The sequence below is a fragment of the Phaenicophaeus curvirostris genome, chromosome 5 (assembly GCF_032191515.1).
Source record: "Phaenicophaeus curvirostris isolate KB17595 chromosome 5, BPBGC_Pcur_1.0, whole genome shotgun sequence".
NCBI lineage: Eukaryota > Metazoa > Chordata > Aves > Cuculiformes > Cuculidae > Phaenicophaeus > Phaenicophaeus curvirostris.
Genome location: NC_091396.1, coordinates 354,678 through 374,502, shown reverse-complemented (window position 1 = coordinate 374,502; position 19,825 = coordinate 354,678). Strand labels below are relative to the sequence as shown.

Below are 19,825 nucleotides of genomic sequence, written 5' to 3'. Positions count from 1 at the left end.
GGAGCCCCTTTCCATACTGGGAGCTGCTCTAAGGTCTCCCCACAGCCCTCTCTTCTCCAGGATAAACAAACCCAGCTCTCTGAGCCTGGAGGTTCTCCAGCCCTCGGATCATCTCCGTGGCCTCCTCTGCACTCGCTCCAGCAGCTCCGTGTCCTCCCTGTGCTGAGGATCCAGAACTGGACTCGGGGTTCCAGGTGGGTCTCCCCGAGCGGAGCAGAGGGGCAGGATCCCTCCCTCCCTGCTGCTCCCACGGCTCTGGGTGCAGCCCAGGACTTGGTTGGTTTCTGGGCTGGGAGCTCCTGTTCATCGTCTCCACCTGAGCACCCCAAGCCCTTCTCCCCAGGGCTGCTCCCTGTCTATTCCCCCCCAGCCTGGGTTTGTGCTGGGATTGCTCTGACCCAGGGGCAGGACCTTGCCCTTTTTTTCCTCTCTCTTTTTTTTCCCTTTCCCCTCCCAGAGTTATTTATTCTTTTCCGGCGCAGGTTCAGGTGCAGATGGAGGTGGAGCAGGGGAGGGAGGGACGCCCAACCCTCCGCAGGCCTGGCGCGCGGCGATTGGGGCGACGGCTGAGCCTGGCACAGGCAGGGGCCGAGCCGCCAACGGGGTTAAATTAATTATTAATAAAAAAGGAAAACGAGACACAAGCTGAGCACCACTCGGGCAGGTCCGGTTGGCTCGAGCGGCGCCGGAGGGAGGCGGCTGGCAGGAAACCTGCGGCCGGGGCACCAGGGAAGCTCCGAAGGTAAAAGCAGCTCCGCTTCCCTTTCCGCGTCGCTGCTGTCTCGGATGGGGTCAGGAGGCCCTCTCTGTTCTCCTCCTCGCTCCCTTGGGCTACGCAGCCCACGCTTCCCTGCCCGCCTCGCGTTCCCCGTGGCCGGGCTGCAGCGAGGAACCCACAACCCAACCATGGGCACCGCCGCGCGCCATCCACACCCCTCCTGGGGTGTCCCCAGCCCCACGGGTAGGGAACAACGGCACCGCTGCCCCTTAACCCCAGCTCCTCCCCAGCACCCGCTGCCCTTTGGTGCCCCAGAGCTGGCTGCGCGTCTCCATGGGGCAGAGGAGGCGTCCGGGGACTCCCCGAGATCCCTGGCCACTCTGTGTCCTCTCGGGGCTTCCTTATTTCCAACCATCAGGGTGAAATTATTTATGAGTGAACCTTCCGGGTGGGAGCGAGCAGGGCTGGAGCAGGGCAGAGAAAGCCCCACACCGGCCCAGAGCAGCATCTCCCACACCATTCCCGTGTTGGGTGGGCTGGGCATCCCCATCCCTTACTCTACCATCCCCAGCCCTCACTCTCCCAGCCCTGGCCGTGCAGAAAGTCTGGGTATGAATCTCTCCAGCTGCTCAGGCTGACCACATCGTAAGCATCCCTCACGTACCTTGATCCTCGGTTTCCCCCACGCCTGGCACCGGGGAAGCAACGCGTCTCCATCCCTGGTGCCTCCATCCCTGGTGCCTCCATCCTTGGTGTCTCCATCCCTGGTGCCTCCACCCCTGGTCACGGCAGAGCAGCACAGACCCTTCCCCCTTCCCATTTCACCATCAGGGATGCGGGTTCTCCAGGGACGAGCCCAGCCTCCCCAGCCCCGCTGTCACCCCAAACCAGTTTGCAACTGAAAGCAATGAAACTCTGGGCCAAAGAGGCAGCCGAGAGAGATTTTTATCCCTCCTGGCCCCAGCAGTCCCTCTGGATGTTTACAGTCGCGCTGCCTGCAGAAACGCCGGCAACAGGACTTCCTTATTATTCCCACGCCAGCCCCGCAGCCCAGCTCCCCGTGAACACTCTGGTTTATCCCCCTCATCCCCCTCTCCCTGTGGGGCTGTTGCAGGGGTGCCAGGTTATGAGGAGCAGCGGAGGGACCTGGGGCTGCTCGTCCTGGAGAAGAGGAGGCTGAGGGGAGACCTCATCGCTCTGCAGCTCCTGGAAGGAGGTTGTGGTGAGGTGGGTGCTGGGCTCTGCTCCCAAGCGACGGGACAAGAGTAAATAGCCTCAGGTTGTGCCAGGGGAGGGTTGGATTGGGTAGTAGGAAAGATTTCCTTAGTGATGAAGCCCCGCAGAGGCTGCCCAGGGCAGTGGTGGGGTCCCCATTCCAGGAGGGTTCAAAAGCTGAGCAGACGAGGTGCCTGGGGATGGTTCGGTGGGGGACAGGGATGGCTGGGCTCTGATCTCAAAGGTCTTTTCCAACCAAGAGATTCTATGATTCGCTGCTGCCAACACACAATTCCAGCTGGGGGCTGATTCCCCCCTGGTCCCTGCGCTCCCTGCGGTCGGAGCCGCACACGGAGCAGCCCTGTGCCCGCTCGCCTTGGCCGAACACTCCAGGCTCGTGAGATAAGGGAGCCCGTGTTGCTATAAATAAACCGCCCCGCTGTTTAATTAGCAATTCCAATGGGCACGTCAGGCTGGAAGCGGCCGGGACAGGGTGGTGGTAGCGTGAAGGTTGTCCCGCTGGGGCCCCAGCGCCCCAGTGCCACGGGGAGCTGCTGCCCGCCCCGCAGCTGAGCCGTGACCACAGCTCCTGTCCCCTCACCGGCCCCTGGTTCGAGCCAACGCTGCGCTTTGAGCGACCTGCAGCCCCCGGTTGGTCATTAATCACCTCCCACCTGTAAATTCACGGTTGGGAAAACGAGGCTGCGCCGCCGGCACCGCGTGGGGAGGGCAGGTGGCACGGTGGCCACCAAGCCCTGGCAGGGACGTGGCTGTGACTTTACCCCAGAGCGGCACCCACTGCCCCCGATCCCTGTGCCAGCCCAGCCCGGGGCAGCCGGCGCTCACGGAGCCGTTTCTGACCCGTTCCAGGTCCTGCCCGCCCTGTGGCAGCGGCAGGAGGACTTTGTCCCCCGGAAGACTCTGTGCCGTGCGGGCCCGCGGTGATGCCAGCAGCTCCCCTGCGCGTTGCCTGAGCGCGCCATGGCAGGTAGGTGGCAAACCCAAACCTTTCACCTCTTTCCAGCTGGGAAGGACCCTCGCTCACGGGGATGGCCAGGGTCCTGCTCGCTTTGCCTCGTGGGGTGGGTTGGGGTCCATCCCAGCCCCCTAAACCAGCTCAGCCCGCTGCAAAACAGCCGCAAGCATTGCTCGCTGCCAGCCCCCCACGGCACAGCTTGTTTGGGGGAGCCAGGAGGGCTACGGCAGTCGCTCATCCAGCTGGGAGCTGGACCAGCTTTCCCACCCAAACCCCCTTCCCGCTGTGCCCCCAGCCCTTTGCAGCGCGTCCCCTGAAATCCTCGTCCCGGCTGCCAACGAGACGCTGGAGCTGGCGCTGGGGAGCTGGGTGGCTCTGAACTGCACCGTGCGCTGGGCGAGCCCCGAGCCCTGCGAGCCCGTCCCCACCTGGACCAAGGACGGGCAGCGGCTGGGCAGCGAGAGCAGCCAGGACACCACCTGGTAAGGAGCCCACGCGGGGGTCCGTCCGTCTGTCTGTCTGCAGGGGTGGGTCGCCACACGCCCCAACCCACGCCGGCCCCGTCTCCCTCCAGGTTTGCCCCTAATGCCTCGGAGCAGCTCCTCGCCAGCGTCCTGCAGCTCAACCTCACGCACGACGCCGACTTCGGGGTCTTTGCTTGCTGGGTCAGCAACGCCACGGCCACCTTCACCCTGCGGAGAGTGGGTAGGGACACACCGGGGACACGGAAGGGACAACTCCACCAGGTCCTGCTCCATGGGGATCCTCACTGCCTCGCCCAGGGCAGCATAACGCTGTGCAAACCTGGAAAACCCTGGCCACGGGCCACCAGCCACGCTCACCTGCCCTTCCCTGCCCTTGCAGAGGCGGTGGGGCACGTGCCTGCGGTGCTGGCAGCCCTCGTGGTCCTGGCGCTCCTGGTGCTCCTGGCCGGGCTCTACGTCCGCTGCCGCCTGAGCGCGATGCTCTGGTACCGGAACCGCTACGGCGAGCTGGAGATCAACGGTGAGACACCAGAGAGGGGCTCGGGGGTGGAGGGGAAAGCCTCCCCGGGGCCGGGGGCTCCCCGAGGCGCAGAGCTCATCGTCACGCCGCCCTGTCCCCATGGCTCTCCCCAGATGGGAAGCTGTACGACGCGTACGTCTCGCACGCCGCCGCCCCCGATGACCGCAAGTTCGTCCACTTCATCGTGAAGCCGCAGCTGGAGAACCGCTACGGCTACAAGCTCTTCCTGGACGAGCAAACCATCCTGCCCAACGCAGGTAGGCACCGACCCACCTGGAGTTGGGCAGAGGGGCAACACCGGCACCCGGAGGCTTGAAACCCCTCTGCCTGCAGAGCCCTCGGCCGACCTGATCATGAACGTGAGCCGGTGCCGGCGTCTCATCGTGGTCCTCTCCATCGCGTACCTGGAGCAAGACTGGTGCAACAGCAGCTTCAGGTAGGAGCAGCGCCCGCCTGCTGCGCCGGGAGAGGAGTCGGCACGGCCTTCACCTTCCTCCCATGCTCCCATCTCACAGGGAAGGGCTTTGGAGGCTGCTGGAGCTTTCCAAGAAACCCATCTTCATCGTCTTTGAGAGCCAGTACCGGGAGATCTCCCACCCCGCCATCAGCCTGCTGAAGCAGCACCGGAGCTCGGTCACCTTGCTGGTGTGGCGATCTGGCTCCATGGTGAGCGCCGAGCAGGATCCTGCCCCACCAGCACCCCAACTCCCCTCCCCAGCACCTCCAGGCGATGCTCCAGGGCGGCTCCCTGGGCTCCACTGCTCCAAACCAGCAGGTCGGGGCACCTGCCTTTTCGAGACAACTGCAAACAGCCCCGCAGAAGCAGCCCCAGAGCCGGGTGTCGCTCCCCAAACCTGCGCCATCCGGAGCCCCGTGCCGCTCCGGGTGCCCCCAGCCTCGGCGCGAAGCTTTGCCCGTGGCCGCTGTGGCCATCGCAGGGCCAGGCTGGGAGCGTTCCAGCAGGTCGGGCCGGTTCCTCCATGGGCGCTGCCGTGCCTGGAGCGCAGCCCTCGCCTTGGCTGAGCTCCCAGTGCTGGGAAGAGTGAGCCCAGCCCTACAAAGCCTTCCCTGGCCCCGTACACAGCCGGGCTCGGCTTCGTGGTGTCCCAAGGCGGCTCATGTTCTCTTGGTCCCATGCAGACCCCTTCGTCAGACTTCTGGAAGGAGCTGTGCCTGGCTCTGCCCCGCAAGGTGTCCTTCCAGGGGACCGTGGGGGACCCGCAGACCCAGCTCCAGGAGGACAAGGACCCCATGCTGATCCTGCACAGCAGCTACCTGGACACCAGCGAAGACCTCCACCCGGACGGGGACCTCGGCACAGGTTTGTGCCCCCGTGGTGGGTGGGATGAGTTTTCCCCTTCCCCACCATCTAAACCCCAACTCCCTGCTCCTCCCAGGTCTCCGAGGGGCTTTCAGAAGCCCCCCACCTCCCCGCCTCGGTGACCCCCGCGCTCCCGTGGCTCCGGCTGCCGGTGTGGCGGAGGACACGCAGCTGAGGGACGGACAGAGGTCCGAGCTCGACATCTCAGACCTGGGGTCACGCAACTACAGCGCCCGCACAGACTTCTACTGCCTGGTGACCGAGGATGACATCTGAGTGGCCCCCGACCTCAGCCAGAGGAGCCCGAGCTTTGGGATGGCACCAAAGCCAAGGTCTCGGTGGGAAAGACGGGAGCCGGCTCCTTCTGGCAGCACACTCCGTGGTGGAAAACCATCACCAGGGGACACCCCTGCCTGCAGTGCCTGGGCCCGCTTGGGTGCCGGGTCCCCCTCCTCACCATGGGTGCCAGGGATATTGTTCCTGCATGATGGACGAGTGTTGGGATGGGTGATGCCCTCTGAGAAGCAGCGTGGCCCTGTCCTACTCTCAGGAGCTGGGAAATGCCCAAAGGGAGCAGCTGCAGCTCCCCCTCTCCCACGCACACCCCGTGGCAATAAAATGCTGCTGCTCCGAGCGGGTCTCGTCCATCTGCAGGTGCCGATGGAGGGTCTCCCCCTACCACGGGCAGTGGAGGGGGCAGCACCGTGCTGTGTCCCATCGCTGAACCACATCCTGACCCTGCGTAGCAACCTGTCCCCATGCCAGCATCCCATCCCCGAGCCAGCATCCTCACCGCGCTGACCACACCTGGACGCGGCGAGTGGGGCGGTGACCTCACCCACACACCCGTCCCACGAGACGCTTTCCTTCCCCTGAGCGCACGGGCAAGCGGACATCGTTCACGGCCTTTATTTCAGGATATGCGGGGCTCGCGGAGTTTATACACGGAGACTGGGGGGACAAACGCACGTGACACCCCAGCCCGGAGCGTGCCAGGTGCCAGCACGCCGAGAGGGTCACACCAGACGGAGATGTGGCTCCTCCTGGCTCCGCTGCCCGGTCCCCCCTGCCCTCCCAACCCCGCACCTACTCTACCTCGTTTCCCAGTCGGGGCGCTGTGCCCCGCAAGCGCAGGGACTCCCCCCCCAAGCCCCAACCCCTCCGGCAGAGCGAAGCCATCCCGCAGCCCACCCGCTTTGTCCCCGCTGTGCCACCTGCGCCAGCCCCGCCGGGCACCGAGGGCATCACCCACCCCGCGGGGAGACGCCAACGCTGGCCCTGCCCGCATCCTGCTTGCACAGCACCAGCCTGACCCAGCCCCGAGCACACCGGGATGGTCCCCACGGGGTGTGAGAGGGGGGACGAGGTGACCCTGACACCCAGAGCTTCTTGAAACAAAGGCATGAGCAGCCTCGACCACAGCCCCGGCACAGGGGGAGCTCAGCACCGCGTCACCCACGCAGCTTCCCAGCTCCTCACAGCCGCGGTGCCAGCCCCGTGAAGCCTTGGGAAGCCACCTCAGGTGTCCCGCAAAGCCCCTGAGCTACGCAAAGCCCCATCCCTGCCCAGCCAGGGCAGAGCACGTGCAACCCGTGGTGCATCCCGTGGTGCAGCACCCTCCCCACGCCCGCGCGCCGTGGTTTGGGGAGCTGGCACGGGCACCCCAGAAGCTCCCTCCCCACCAGGACTGCATTGCAGGAGCGTTCCCGAAGCCCTGCAGCTCCTGCCCCTCTGCTGAGCCGTGGGATGAGCTGAGTTCACAGCCTGTTCCCCAGGGGCAGGGCAGGGTCCCCGGGGGCTGAGCACCCTTGGGTGCCACCGGGCTGGTTCCAGCTCACGGGGGTCCCTGCGGCAGAGCCAGAAGCTGTAGCTGGGTTTAAGGCTGCGGCAGGAGGAGGACAAGTGTCCCCAACCCGGGGAAGGAGGATACGGCGAAGGCGTGAGGGGCGCGGCGGGGTCTACGCTACGGAGCAGCCTCCGCAGGGCACGGCTGGCAGCGAGGAGTGTCCTGGCAGGGATTGACGGGGCTGCGCAGTCCGGCTCCCAGCATTGTCCTCACAGGCCGAGGAAATCCTCCTTGCGGTACCCCTTCTGCGGGGAGACACGAGGCCACCGTCACACGGCGGGGACGCCGGCACTGTCCCACCTGAGGACACCCCCGTTCCCACCCCAGGGAGCACAAACACAACCCCTCTCTGCGTCAGCACTGCCAGGGCCACTGTCCCCACCCGAGGGACGATGCTCTGGGGACGTCCCCATCCCTTTCCGGAGAGGAAATTGTGGAGTCGCAGCCTGTTGCATGCCTGGAAGCGTTTGGGTGGTGTGGGATGAAGCCCCCAGCCCTGACTCCCTTGGGATCCCCCTCCGGATGCCCCCCAGGGTCCTGCTGGCTGGAGGAAGCCCCGGAGCGCCCCACGTACCATCTTGAAGTCCCGGTGGAGCTTGGTGTACTGCCACATGTTGCCCAGGAGGCTGGCGGCTGCCCTGGAGGATTTCTCGTTGTCCGGGCTGGGACAGGGACAAGATGCAGTGAGCTTTGGGTACTGCTTGGCATGGGATGGTGCCCATCACCCCAAGGATCCCACCCCAGAAGGGCCCGGAGGGCCTGAGGACCTAACACTGGTAGGAAGAGGCAGAACACTAAAGACTGGAGCCAACCACAACGGGCCAACGCTTCTGGCAAGAACAATAAGAGGCACCCAGATGGGAAGAAGGGGGCTGCAGCGATGGCAACGCCGTGTAGGTTGTCCCAGGGAGGTGACAAAGGGTTGGAAGGTGGCCACAAGGCCACTCTGAGCTTGTGTGGGGGCTCCCAGCACCAAGCCGTGGGAAGCGAGACTGGTTATGAGCCTCTTCCACCTCGCCAGACTAGGGGAGGAAGGGGAGAGCAGGACTGGATCCCCAGCCCAAGCCAGGATGTCAGAGTGGACAGGGAGCTCTCACCTGTCCCTCCTCTTCTTGATGAAGAAGAGCTTCCTGAGGCCATCAAAGTAGACGATGTCGCGGGCGGCCATGGGGCTCTCCACCACCAGGTTGTTGAGCACCGCGATGATGTTCACGATAACATCGACGGGCGGTACCTTGTCCCCAACACTCCCCGGCAGCTTCTCGATCAGGTGGCTGACCACCTTGGTCGCTGGAGAAAGGAATCGCATCAGGGCTGGTGGCCAGACCCAGCGGACACGCGGCAGCCTGGGGATGAACCTTGCAGCCTCCCAGGGGCATTAAGGGGACAGAGGGTCCAGCCAAGAACCTGCAGGGCACCAGGGACTTCTTCAAGCCCTTTGCTCTCTAGAGTCTCTACTGAGACTCCTTGGCACTCAGGAGAGCAGTTTGGGGCCAAGGACAAAGCTAAGGTGGGGCTGGAGCAGAGCAGAAGGTGTTGGAAGTGTTTATTTACTGGGGATGGACTGTTCACCGCACGCTCAGCCGTGAGCAGGGGGGCAGCAGGTGGGAAGGTGCTGAGATACAGTCGGAGGCAACTGGTGGCCGCACCAAGGAGGAAAAGGGTGGAGAGCGTCCATCGCACTGCTCCCCATGGCCCTGTCCCTGCCCGTCCCTCCCTGGCACTCACACATCTCATCCTTGTTGCGGGCGTGGCGGGACAGGTTGCGGATGAGCCCGGTCAGCGAGCGCAGCTGGTGGTGGTCGGCGGTGCGGACGCGGTCCAGCACGGGGTTCAGGATGCGCTCCTGCTCCAGGGCCAGGCGGCTCAGCACGCCCGCCCACTGCCAAGGCAAACACCCGCTTGGAGACTCCTGCCAGGGCCCCACCAGCTGCCTCATCATCCTCCCACCCCTCCCTCCTCCTCTTGCTCAGCAGGGCCAGGACAGGGTGCCCCAAGCCCAGTACCACGATGGCCACATCCTCCACCCAGGAAAGGCTGATGCCAACCCACGGGGAGATGTGTCCCCTCCCTGGCCTGCAGCTGGCCAGGTGCTGGGGACAACCAGGCAAGGTGGGATGAGCGGCAGGGGCCGTGCCCTCACCCTGCGGTCCCCGGCAGTGATGTTCTGCAGGGCGCCCGAGGCCGCCTCCGTCGTGTGCTTGTTGAGCTCGCAGCGCTGCAGCAGCCGGTTGTAGATGCCCACGATCTGTGGGTTCCAGAGCCACTCCATGCCCTTGGGGTCCTTGGAGACCTCCGTGAAGGTGACAATGTCTGCGTTCAGGTAGTGCTGTGGGGATGGGGACAGCACCGTTAGACTTGTCCCCCCTGCAGCATCCCTCGTTCCCGGTGTCCCTTTCTCCCCATATCCCTCAACCGCTGGGCAGCTCCGTGCTGGCGGTGGCCCAGCAGGTCTCCCCGGCTGCGTCGTGTCCCATGGCATGGAAAAGCTGGGCTTCAGCACCCTGATTCACCCCACACTCCTTATTCACCCTCTGCTGAGCTCACCCACGCGTCTCACCCATCCATCAGCATCCACCTCCACGCCGGTGTCACCAGCTTCCCCACACCGACCCCACCCCGGGTGACACAGCGTCTCCCACCACCTCCCACCACTCACCTCTCGCGCTTTCTTGCTCTGGGGGCTGAAGCAGCCCACCAGCTCCCCGGTCACCGTGCTGCTGTTGTTCCTCCTGTGGCCTTCCAGGCGCTGGAGGGAGGACGGGGGCATCTCATCATACAGGCGGTAGGAGAGGTTGCGCAGGACGCAGACGGCGTTCTCCACACTCTGGGGGAAGAGACGGGGCCGGAGAACATCAGCCCTTGTGCTGCTCACCAGGGCATCTCCAGCTGGCGTGTCAGAAGGAGCCAGGCTGGTTTCTTCACCGGGGCATCCGGATGTGCTGCCAGGAGGGAGGGGGCAGCACCCAAACCTCCCGACGTCCACGGCTCACCTTGTCCTCGGACTTGCCCACCTCCAGGGAGCTGTTCACATAGTGGATCATGGCATCCACCAGCCCGTGGCACTCGCGCATCTTCTGCCGCGTCTGCTGGCTGGCGGAGCTGAGATTCCTGCACGGGGAACGCGGGTCCATCACGGCCAGAAGGGGCACCCCACGGCCATCCCATTCCTGCCACCTGTCCCCACTACGGGGAGAGCAGCTGACACCTCTCCCATGGGGCTAACAGCCTTGCGCTGACGCTCAAGTGCTGCAAGGGATGGGGACCTTCAAAACGAGCCCTGGTGACCTTGCTGCCTATGTACGCAGCACAGACGGTGTCTCCTCCTCCACCCAAACTGCTTTGAGAGGGTTGGAGCTGGTCCAGAGCAGGTACCTGAGGAAGCCTGTGGAATTGTAGAAGATCTCTGCCTCCGAGGGGTTCTGCTGGATGACACCTGAGCCCCCCAGCCCAGACAGGGGGACCAGGACCAGGTCCGTGAGCTGCTCCAGCGTGTCCCGGGCCAGGCGGTCCTTCAGGTTGTCACTGGAGGAGAGATTCCACAGGATCCCTGCACGGAGGAGGATCCTCAGTCCCAGCGATGGCTGGAGAGCACGTCCACCCCGACCCACCTCCTCGGGGGGCTTACCCACACCCACAGCCAGGAGCAGCCAAGAGGGATAACAGTGATGCAAAGAGGTCACCCCCATAGAGTGCCACCCCAGCTTTGCTCGTGGGGTGGGGTGACCGTGTGCCCTCACCGGGGGAGGAATCCCCCTGCCCACCCCTGCCCCTGTCCCCAACCTGTGACGTTCTTGCGGAGCTCGTCGTCGGGCTCCCGCAGCGTCCGCATGAGCTCGTAGATGCCGTTCTCCTCCACCAGCGCCAGCTTGTTCTCGGCGTTGTCGTAGATGAGGTTGCGCATGGCGCCCGTGGCATGGCGCTGCACCTCCTGGTTGGGGCTGTTGAACAGCTTCACCAGCTTGGGCATCGCCTGGAGGCTGCGGGCCTGGGAGGGGACAGTCCAGCCAGGTTGAGACGCCCGGCCGCGTTCCCGTTCAGCTCCAGGCTCCCTCCAGCTCCTCCGCCCTCCCTGGCGTGCCCCACCACGGCAGAGGAGCTGGGAACAGCCCCTTCTCCTCGGGCTCCTGGGTGCTCACCTGCTTCTTGGCGTTGCTGTCGCTGTAGCACTTGTGCTGGAGGTAGGCAGCCCCCAGGACCTGCAGGTTGGGGTCACTGGCTATCAGGTATTTCACTGCGGAGGGCAGGTCGATGTCGTCAAACCTGGAAGCCACAGGCAGGTGAGGAAGAGCCTGAGCAGAGCCTCCCACAGGGATCCTCCATCTCTACGTCCCCCTGTGTCTCAGGGGAGACCCATCAACCATCGCCCACCCCACCACGCTCTTGGGGGACGGGACTCCAGACCCAGCTGAATAAGCATCTTCCCACCTCGTGTCTCAGATGTGTCTATAAGAGGAGCTCAGGCCACATGCAGGACACACCTGGAGGTCAAACCGTGCTGTGGTCCATCACTATGGGGCTAAATCGTGCCCACCATCCCACCTCTCCTCCCACACCCCTTGCAGCAAGGCAAGGCCGGGCCACAGATGGAGGGGTTTGCCCTCAACTGACCAAGTGGCTACGGGGGGACAAGGACTGAGCCCGTGCGGAGCAGCCCCCCAGCACTCACCCCCCCGACTGGTGGCTGAGCAGCGTGCTGTGCCCGTTGTACATCTCCAGGGCGCGCTGGTCCTGCAGGCGGTGGCTGGACTCGGCCAGGCTGCGCACCGAGGGCGCGCGGGAGCCGTGCTCCGCCATCCCCAGGTAGGAGCTCCCGACGCCCATCTGCGAGGCCGCCTGGATGCTCCCGAAGGAGCCGGTGCTGAGCCGCGAGCGGTTGTTGCTCTGGAAGCGCTGGAGCGTGCGCATGGCGGGCGCCCGGATGGTGCGGCTCTGGGTCACCTCGCCGCCCTCCAGCCACTCCGGGGCGGCTTTGGCGGTGGAGCCGGCGCTCATCTGCCTCTCGAAGGTGTAGGAGCGGGCGAAGCCGCCGTTGCCTTGGCTCTTGTAGAGGGCGCGGTGCCCCATGGGGTCCAGCTGCTCCGAGATGACGCTGTAGCGGTCGTCCGCGCCGGCTCCGGGGGCCAGCGGCCCGTCGGCGAGACGCAGCGAGCGCAGAGAGAGCGTGTCGAAGTTCTGCCGCGGGCGGTAGTTGCGCTCGTGGAAGGAGCTGGGCCGCGGCGAGGTGTTGGCTACCTGCGACGCGGCGTAGCCGGCGCCGTAGCCCCGGCCCTTCGGCAACCCCCCGTTGCTGATGGTTGCCATCCGCTTGTGCGGGGTGAGGTCGACGGCCGAGCGCGAGGACCAGCTGCTGCCCTTCAGCGTGCTGAAATCCTTCTTGGGCAGCGGCTGATAGAGCTGCGGGGCAAAGCGGGACGTCAGGGGATCCCAGCCCTCTGTCCCCAGCACGGGGAGAGGGAGAGACGGAGCCGAGAGCCTTGGCACAGCCAAAGCTACAGCCAGCGCTGGGTCCTGGCCACCGTCCCCAGGTGCCACGGGGACGGACACCGGCGCGGCACATCCAACCCCCAGTACGTACCGGGGCTTTGGGGTCCAGGCCGTTGCTCTGGGAGCGGGAGCTGAAGGAGGAGCGCAGGGTCGCGCCGTACTGACCGCCTGCGGGACAGAGATGGAGGAGGCAACGTGAGCACCAGGCTGACCTTGGGGACCGAGACCAAACCCACCCCAGGGAGCTTCTGCAGCAGCCGCAGCAGGGCTGGGGGCACCGGGGGTGATGGGGAGGGCGATGATGTTGCCTTCCTGCTGGGCACGGGGAGCAGGAGAGGGGACAGTGGTGCTGAGCAGAGGGCTTCCCACCTTTCACTGTGCCCTGAGAGCGAGGACAGTAATTGTCACCCTGGTGGGGACACGGCGGCACCGGAGCTGAGTCGGCAGCCCAGGCATCCCCCTAAAGATGGTCCTCACTCCATCACCCCGGGGACAGGAGCTGGCAGGGCCTTGGGTTCCCCTACACCAGCCTCTCACCTCGCTACTCGGATGGGGACGGGGACAAAGCCACCAGCCCTGGCGGTGATGGGGACGAAGCCACCAGCCCTGGTGGCAATGGGGATGAAGCCACCCTCTGTGGAAGGGATGGGGACAAAGCCACCAGCCCTGGTGGTGATGGGGACAAAGCCACCGGCCACGGTAGTGACAGGGGGTGAAGCCACCAGCTGTGGTGGTGACAGGGACGTCAACACCAGCCCTGGCGGTGACGGGGACAAAGCCACCAGCCCTGGTGGCGATGGGGACGATGCCATCAGCCCCAGCAGTGACAGGAACGAAGCCGCCAGCCGCAGAGGGGTCTGTCCCCAGCGCCGGGGATCGGGGTGCAGCCCGCGCCGTGGGGGAGGCAGCAGGGCGGAGGCCGCCGCGCAGACGTTAAATGGAGGCGCTTGGAGCCCGGCCAGCGGCGCCGCTCAGAGACCGGGGAGGGGGGGACGGGAAGGGATCTGCCAGGGCACGAAAAACCACCCCCCACCCAGCCCAGAGCCGGGTACGGGACCCCTGTGTGCAGACCCACCATGGGGAAACTGAGGCACAGCCCCGGGAAGGGGAAGCGAGCCCGGGGCGCTCGGGGACGGTGCCGGGGGGGTTCAGCGGGGTGGGTGCCACCCCAGCCCAGGGCCGGGGGTCATGGGGGGCACGGGGGTCATGGGGGGTTCTCCCACCTCTGCAGCCGCCGTCGTCGTGGTCGTCGTGGCGGGCGGCCGCCTGCCCCCTGAGCATCATGCGGAGGCGAACCTGCTCCTGGACGCGGGCGCTGCGCAGCCGCTGGGCTTCGGCCGCCTCGCGGCCGCGGCCGTCGAGCTGCTGGTCCGAGGGCAAGGCCAGCGAGCAGACGCCGGCCTCGGGCTGCAGGGCCGACAGCAGGAAGGCGTTAGCGGCGTCCTGCATGGCGGCGAGGCGAGGCGAGGCGAGCAGAGCCAGGCCAGCCGGCGCAGGTGAGCGCGGCCGCCGCTTCCCTGAAGCCGAAGGGAGGCTCCCAGCACGCCCCGCCGCCGCCGCCACGCCTCGGCCACCGCGCCCCGCCACGGGGAGGGCACCCCGACAGCCCCGCCGCGCGCCCCACGGGGACCAGGACACGAGGGAGGTATCGGGGGGTTGGCAACACGCTGAGCCCCAGGCTCAAGGGTGGCCCCACCAGCGAGACCCCCACCTGCCCTGGGCTGCTTGAGAGAACCCCAGACCCCCACCTGGCCCCACGGGTCCCCGGACCCCCAACAATGCCCCTCTGGCCAAGCCTGGGCACCCACACACAACCCCAACAGCGAGCCCTGGACCCCAACAGTGTCCTTCCAGCAAGCCCTGGACCTCCAACATTGTCCCTCACGCAAGCCCTGGAGCCTCAACATTGTCCCTCTAGGAAGTCCTGGACCCCGACATTGTCCCTCTAAGAAGCTCTGGACCCCCGACATTGTCCCTCGAGGAAGTCCTGGACCCCCGACATTGTCCCTCTAAGAAGCCCTGGACCCCCGACATTGTCCCTCAAGGAAGTCCTGGACCCCCAACATTGTCCCTCTAGGAAGTCCTGGACCCCAACATTGTCCCTCTGGCAAGCCCTGGACCCCCGACATTGTCCCTCTAGGAAGCCCTGGACCCCGACATTGTCCCCCTGGCAAGCCCTCGAGCCCTGCTCAGCCCCACCAGGGAGCCCCAGACCCCCAGCTCTGTCCCTCTTGCAAGCCCTGGACCCCCCCCCCCCCCACAACCCCAGCCCCCAGCGTTTTCCTTCTAGCAAACCCTGGACCCTCAATATTGTCCCCCTGACAACCCCTGGAGCCCCGCTCGGCCCCACCAGCGAGATCTGGACCCCCACATCGTCCCCCTGGCAAGCCCTGGACCCCCAACATCGACCCAAAGGCAAACTCCACACCCCTACATGTCCCCACCGGGGGGGACCCCTGCCCTGCCCCCCTGGCAAGCTTTGGACCCCCAAAGCCTCCCAGGACACCCCCACTCCCTGGGAAGCTCCTCAGCCCCACTGCTGAGCCCCGAGCAGCCCCCCAGACCCCAGGTTCCTCCTGGGGGACCCCTGAGCCCAGGCAGCCCCAGTCCCAGCCCCCTTGGGTGTGGGGTCCAGGTGCCAAAGGGCAGGAGCGGGGGCTAATTGGCGATAATTAGCGGGCAGGCTGCCCCTGCTTTGCTTTCCAAATCAGCCAGGGAACTAAGAAACAACAAGGCTGCTCGTGGAAAGAAGAAGGGGGTGGCTGAGCGCCGGCAGGGCTGAACGCGGGGTGACTCACCCGCTGCCGCCCCACAGGTACCAATTAGTCTCGCCCCACCCGACGAGCCGCCCCGATCGACCCCGGCACGGCCGGCGTGGGGGCATCGCGTCCCCCGAGCGCTCAGGAACAGCTCCCGGCATCCCCACGGAGCTGACCCCCTCGCTCGCCCCGGTGCCGACTCGCTGAGCGAGCCGCTCACTCCTGCACCGAGCTGCGCGCGGTCTCAGCCCTGTTTGCTCTCCCTGTTTGCTCCGTCCTGGGCACGGGCCTCGCTGCCCATCGCCAGGGCGCAGCGGCCCCAGCAGCCACCGCTGCCCTCGGTGGTTTGAAGCGAGCGTGGCGACGCGGGCTCGGCTCGGCACAGCACGTGGCGTCACCGCGCCGAACCCGGACAGTGACGGCAGCACCGGGATGGCATCGGGGCTTCTCCAGGAGGGTGAAAAGGGCGTCAAGCCCGGAGGAATGCGCTGCCGTCAGCAGGAGCGGCGCCCAACGCCGGGGCGGGGCGGCGGGCGCGCGTTTTGGGGTGACGATCCCTATGGTGATGAACCTCCCCGAACTCCAGCGGGTTGGTGCAAACCCCACGTCACCGTCACATCGCGCCCAGGGAGTGACGCAGGGGTGGGACCCAGCGCTGGGGGTGTCTGGGGACTTCATGGGTTTACTGGGAGCCCTTCTTGTTTACTGGGAGCAGCCCCAAAAGGAGGAGAAGCTCAATGTGAGCCGGCAACGAGCGCTCCCAGCTGAGAAACCCCGTGTCCTGGGCTGCATCCAGAGCCGTGGGAGCAGCAGGGAGGGAGGGGATCCTGCCCCTCTGCTCCGCTCGGGGAGACCCACCTGGAGCCCCGAGTCCAGTTCTGGAGCCCTCAGCGTAAGAAGGACACAGAACTGTTGGAGCTGGTCTAGAGGAGGCCACGGAGATGATCCAAGGGCTGGAGAACCTCCTGTCCGAGGACAGGCTGAGAGCTGGGGTTGTTCAGCCTGGAGAAGGCTGTGGGGAGACCTTAGAGCAGCTTCCAGTATGGAAAGAGGCTCCAGGAAAGCTGGGGAGGGGCTTTTTACAAGGGCCTGGAGTGACAGGATGAGATGGAATGGCTTTAAACTGGGAAGGAGAAAATTTAGATGAGATCTCAAGCTGCCCAGAGCAGGGGTGGCTGCCCCATCCCTGGAGGGGTTCAAGGCCAGGTTGGATGGGGCTTGGAGCCCCTGATCCAGTGGGAGGTGTCCCTGCCTTGCGGCGATCCAGGGGGAACTGGATGGGCTTTGAGGTCCCTCCCAACCCAAACCATTCTGAGAGTCTTTGCCCAGGGGTCCCACCTGACCCTTTCCAGGTACAGCACCCAAGGGTCCCCCCTCTTCTCCCCCTGTGGCCCCACCCGCCCAGGCAGCGTTGGCGGGTGCACCGAGTTTGGCAGAGCTCAGCGGGGCGCTCCCAAGCCTCCGAGCTCATATGAATCACGGGTTCCCCCTGGGAGAGGGCGGATCGCTCCCCACACAAGCCCATGCTCGCCCGTTGTCCCCGTGCCAGCTTCGAGGGGCTTGGGGACGGCCCTGGGAGACCCCAACCCACTGCGATCCCCATTCTCCGAGGCTCTGCCTCCCTTCCAAGCCCCTTTCCCCAGGCACGACCCTGCCCTGCAGCTGAAGGATGGATCTGGGGGGTCTGGGGAGCCTCGGGGAGGGGTCGAAGCAGGTTTGAAGCTGAAAACAGCAACACTGGCCTCGTGAACTGGCTCGTTAATAGTGAAAAGTGTTGGATGGGAGCAGGGATGCTTGAAAAGCAGAAAATTGGCACTAAAATCCCCAGTCTGTAGGAAAATTGGGGAATTCCTAAGGGGATCTGGCCACGGGCAGGGTGACAATGACATGGGGTCAAATAAACTCAGCCCGGGGGTCCCTAAAGCAGCCGCTGACCCCCCAGCCCGGGGGCACCCACCTCCCTCCCACTATGGGGTGACAGAGCCACGTCCCCAGCAAGACCCCCAGCTCGCGGGCGCACTCTGTCCTCTCCCACCCCCCGAGCGCCACCGGGTGCCTGTCCCCAAAACCGGGTCCCCAGGGAAGCCTGCGGCTGCCGGTGCCATCGGCGTTTGAGCAGGGAGTGGCTGACGCGGCACATGTGCCAAGAGCCGCGCTGGGGAAACCGAGGCACGAGGAGAGCGGGGAGAGAAAACCTCTTGGCCAACGGTGGCCACCAGCAGGCAGCTGCCGGACCCGGCACCCGCGCTGCCCCCTCGCACCCTGAGGAACGATGGCACCGCGGGCGCCACCGGCTTTCCCTGGGGACCCATGTGGGGACGACGACGCCGACGGGTGCGAGACCGGCCGCCACGTACCTTGCTGGGTGGCCCCGGAGCGCCGTTGCCCTGCAGCATCCTCGCGGCTGGCGGGTGCACCCCTGGGTGCTCCACGGAGCCCCGGCACGGGGTGGGCGATGCCGACTGCGGCGGGGCAGGCGTGGGGCCACGGCACGGGCCCGCCCCGACAGCTTACCCAACCAGTCTCCTCGCCGTTGTTTTGCATGTGCGCTCCAAACCCGCACGCCTCGCAGCCAAGTTTGAGATCCTGGGGATGGTGGAAGCTCCACGAATGCCTCGGCGTGGCCAAAATGCCAACAGGGTGCCCAGGGGTCCCGGTTGTGCCGTCTCACACAGCAGAGCCGCGTCTCGGCCCTCTTCGCGATGCTCCCGAAGGTCACCTTTGGTCCCAGCACCGTGGCCGTGGTCCAACCCATCCCTTCATCCCTCCCACCGCATCCCCTTGAGCCCCGCACCCCACGGTCCTGGGGCTGCGAGAGGAGAGCGGAGGGGAGGCAGAGCTGGGGGCTGGGATGGGTTTTGGGGTGCAGGGGGTCACCCCCAGGGGTTTGCAGGGCCCGTGTTTGCATGCGTGGGATGGAGCAGGAGCCTTTTGAAGACAGATAAGCCAAGAGGGAGCGTTTGGAACGGGCCAAACCAGTTTGGGGGCCATCGATTCCACCGGCACCGCAGCTCGGGCTCCGCGCCACACCAGGTGCTCACTGGGGGCTGCCGGGAGGCAACCCCTCCGGCATAGCCCGGCACAGGGCTCTCACCCGGCCACTGCTGGCACACCGGGTCCCTTCTCAGCCCGGAGGTGCCAGGGGTGCTCCGGGGATCCCCCCTGTCCTCACTCGGCCCCACGGCTGGGTCAGCCCTAGCACGAGGCCGCTCCGGGCTGGTTTTTGCCTCCACTGCTCAACGAAACCTCGATGCCTTCGGAGCATCTCAGGGCAGGGAGGCTCACCCCAGCACCGGGGACCTGCCCGTACCCGCTGTCACCTGGGGCTCCAACACTCCAAGAGGCTCCTCGCGGCCCCCATGGTCCCTGACAGCAGCTCAGCCACTGCTGGAGAAACAAAACCTCGCGTTGTGCTGCCCCAAGCAGACACCACAGGTCGGCTCCAAGTTGTTCCAAGGGTTTTGGATGGAAAACCCACCCAGCAGGGCTGGCTCGGCGTTGCCAGCGGGGCTGTCCCTGGTGGCAAAGGCTGCACCATCGCAGCAGCAGCTCGAGCTTTGGCTGAGCCCGGTGCCCGCTCCGAAGCTTTGCGAGCCCGCCTGGCTGGGGAGCCGCTGGAAAAGCCGTGCCTTTAGGATCCTACAGGCCAACTCCCGGCGCAGGGAGCAGAGCCCACAACAAAGGGCCTGCAAAGCTCTTAAAAAACCAGGCAGCGGGTAAGGAGAGGCAAACGTGCTGCCTGCCCAGCGCTGTCCCCTCCCGGCACATCCCGGGGCCGCGAGTACCAAACCCGGGGAAAAGAACCCCAGCCTGGGGCTGCCTTCTGCTGGCACGGGGGATGCTGAGCCCACCCCCTCCACCCTCACCCCTAAAGCCAGCGGATGCTCGGATCCCAGCAAATGGGGAATAAAACACTCAGGGAGGAAACTCCGGGGCTGTTCCAGCTCTCGCGGGGTGCCCACAGCTGTTGGGGGCTCACAGTGGATGGCAGCAAGGCCGCAGTGGTGGCACCCAGGGGATGCGCAGGGACAGGGGGACCTGGCTGTGGAGCAGGGGGAGCTTGCAGAGCCGAGAGCCCAGAGGCCACGAGGTGCTGCGTGCAGCCGGACACCTTCTCCTGCACGAGGAGAAGGCGAGCGAGGAGCTCAGGCACGGCCACCAACGTCCTGCAAAGGCAGACAGGAGCGAGTGCAGCAGCTCCTGGCTCTCCCCACAGCTCCCCAGCCCCGGGGGACACCGGAGCGAGCCCCACGCAGCGTGTGGGGTGCAGGCGGCTCCCCGGGTGGAGCCCAGGTGTGGGGTGGAGGCTCAGCAACCTCACTGCAAGCCCGGGCGTGCGGCCGGGCACCCAAAACACGGCTGCTGCCTCCTCCTCGCCTCCTGCACGGAGCAGCAACCACTGCTGCTGCTCCCACCAAAGACAGCAGATCTCCTCTTCCTGCTCAGTCCCACCAGGACTTTCTGACCTTTCCTCCAAGGCTGAGGAGTTTCTGACCTT

General features: G+C 65.9%; 2 protein-coding genes across 2 annotated transcripts; one reads left to right on the top strand and one right to left on the bottom strand.

The window, feature by feature from the left end:
• The first annotated feature begins 1,915 nt into the window (after nt 1-1,915).
• Nucleotides 1,916-5,761, top strand: SIGIRR (single Ig and TIR domain containing). Its single transcript, XM_069856960.1, has 10 exons — nt 1,916-1,945; nt 2,804-2,921; nt 3,205-3,391; nt 3,484-3,614; nt 3,774-3,914; nt 4,028-4,171; nt 4,248-4,350; nt 4,430-4,580; nt 5,055-5,235; nt 5,312-5,761. Exons 2-10 carry the CDS (start codon nt 2,915-2,917, stop codon nt 5,509-5,511), a joined length of 1,245 nt encoding a protein of 414 aa, XP_069713061.1. The 5' UTR covers nt 1,916-1,945; nt 2,804-2,914; the 3' UTR covers nt 5,512-5,761.
• Nucleotides 5,762-7,202: 1,441 nt separating this feature from the next.
• PKP3 (plakophilin 3) lies at nt 7,203-17,755 on the bottom strand. Its single transcript, XM_069856959.1, has 14 exons — nt 17,685-17,755; nt 13,792-13,975; nt 12,660-12,736; nt 11,751-12,478; nt 11,221-11,344; nt 10,865-11,069; nt 10,457-10,631; nt 10,075-10,192; nt 9,741-9,908; nt 9,225-9,410; nt 8,810-8,963; nt 8,179-8,371; nt 7,656-7,743; nt 7,203-7,326 (listed from the first exon to the last, which is right to left on the bottom strand). The coding sequence occupies exons 1-14, from the start codon at nt 17,721-17,723 to the stop codon at nt 7,291-7,293; spliced, it is 2,475 nt and encodes an 824-aa protein (XP_069713060.1). The 5' UTR covers nt 17,724-17,755; the 3' UTR covers nt 7,203-7,290.
• Nucleotides 17,756-19,825: the final 2,070 nt, after the last annotated feature.

Coding starts and splice junctions, on each gene's coding strand:
- SIGIRR (XM_069856960.1), top strand. Junction 3,392..3,483: donor AGCAGCCAGGACACCACCTG/GTAAGGAGCCCA, acceptor GTCTCCCTCCAG/GTTTGCCCCTAATGCCTCGG. Junction 5,236..5,311: donor GGACGGGGACCTCGGCACAG/GTTTGTGCCCCC, acceptor TGCTCCTCCCAG/GTCTCCGAGGGGCTTTCAGA.
- PKP3 (XM_069856959.1), bottom strand. CDS start 17,723: ATGCTGCAGGGCAACGGCGCTCCGGGGCCACCCAGCAAG. Junction 11,345..11,750: donor CTCAGCCACCAGTCGGGGGG/GTGAGTGCTGGG, acceptor TGTGGCTTCCAG/GTTTGACGACATCGACCTGC. Junction 10,632..10,864: donor GCTCCGCAAGAACGTCACAG/GTTGGGGACAGG, acceptor TCCTCCGTGCAG/GGATCCTGTGGAATCTCTCC.